A 1,616-nucleotide genomic window follows, 5' to 3' on the forward strand; every position below is an offset into this window, starting at 1 on the left:
CAATGTGGCCTATTCATACTAAACGGCCCACTTACTATAAATTTATCTACTCTCTTTGAACTACTAGTTACATATCTGCACCTAACTACAACTCCCAACTTCTCTCGACTACTAACTTACTCACTGCTTCTCAACTTACTAACTCCGAAAACCTCCGCTTACTTGCCACCGAACCAGTCCTTATATATCCGAACTTTACCTAAATTTCCCCTGAATTTCGACCTGACCTCCCCTCAGTAAGTCGAATGTTCACCGTACTTCTGAGAAATATGGTCTCGCCCTTAGATATTTTCTTTTTGTCCTTTTGATAAACAGCGCACTTTACAATAATATGGCTTTGATATGATTTGATTTAAGGATTCTTGGCGCAAGAGCTACTGTGGCTAAAATGCGCCTGGATTCAAAATAATATGGCAAGTCGACATTATATGTCTCATCATCCAATATAAGCATGCTTCGAAATGGAGATGTCTTAAAGCATTTACTCGAATAAAGTTAACAATTGCAACAATTTTGTCCAAAGTATTGCTCGATGTGGAGGATTTAGCACAAAGGTTTTGTTGGTGTAATATACAGTGGAACGAAATTAACTTTTCTAAATTTGGCTTTTCTTTTTTTAACAATGAAACGAATCCTTCTCGCTTTTCTCTCATAGGAGGTGCACCGTCCGTGCATACACTCACCAGGTTATCAAGGTTTAGTCCTCTCTCAAGACACATTTCTTTAAAGTTGTTAAAAATATCAATTCCACGAGTCTTTCCAGTGAGCGGATCCAAAGCCAGTAGTTCCTCGTAACAATGAAAATCTTCAGTTATAGCACGAATAAAATATAATATTTGAGCAGAGTCATTTCTATCAGTGGTTTTATCTAACGCTATTGAAAAATATACATCTTTAGAGTGAATTATTATCTGAAGTTGTTCTCCTATATGCTGAGCTAATTCATGTTGTCTATTAGTTATAGTTTTTTTTGAGAGAGGTAATTGTTTGAATTTGTCAACTTTTTCCGGATCTAAACATCCTACTGCTTCAACTATACATTCTTTTATCATTTCGATGTCACTAAATGGTTTGCCTTTTTTTCCAAGTACATGCGCTATTTTGTATGTAGCATCGGTTGCAGAAGTTCCTTGCTTAATAAAAGCACCAAAAGCCTTTTAATAGTGCTGTTTTTCTTTCTTCATTTTTTGAAGTGCAGATTTATGAACTTCTCCTTCTAATTTTACATATTTATGGTCCTTGTGAGATAGATAATGTTGTTTGCATTGCATTTTTTTTTTTTTAATGTTGTTAGTGCTGTATTACATATCAAACAAACCATTTTGTCTTTCATAGAAATAAGAAAATACTGCATCTCCCAATCTTCTTTAAATGTGGTTTTCTTCATTCAACTTCCCTTTAACTTTTTTGGACATGATGGGCATACGGTTGTCAAAATATTCACAGTTACAAATATGCACATAAAAACAACAGATAAAAAAATCACGATGTCACAATTTAAATTTTAAAATAAAAAACTATTTTCGTCAAATTATTAACTCTGTTAAAATATATTTTTTTATTTTAACAAACTTAACAGAGGAATAAAATTTTTCTTTTATTAAATAGCTTTCGTT

The 1,616-nt window shown here is 33.1% G+C and overlaps 1 protein-coding gene across 1 annotated transcript; it reads right to left on the reverse strand.

The window, feature by feature from the left end:
- Positions 1-383: 383 nt before the first annotated feature.
- LOC150076412 (protein ZBED8-like) lies at positions 384-1,052 on the reverse strand. Its single transcript, XM_090387353.1, has one exon. It carries the CDS (start codon positions 1,050-1,052, stop codon positions 384-386), a length of 669 nt encoding a protein of 222 aa, XP_090243479.1.
- Between the last annotated feature and the right edge of the window lie 564 nt (positions 1,053-1,616).

Source organism: Mastigoproctus giganteus, chromosome 13 (genome assembly GCF_048544385.1).
Source record: "Mastigoproctus giganteus isolate SK-2022 chromosome 13, ASM4854438v1, whole genome shotgun sequence".
NCBI lineage: Eukaryota > Metazoa > Arthropoda > Arachnida > Uropygi > Thelyphonidae > Mastigoproctus > Mastigoproctus giganteus.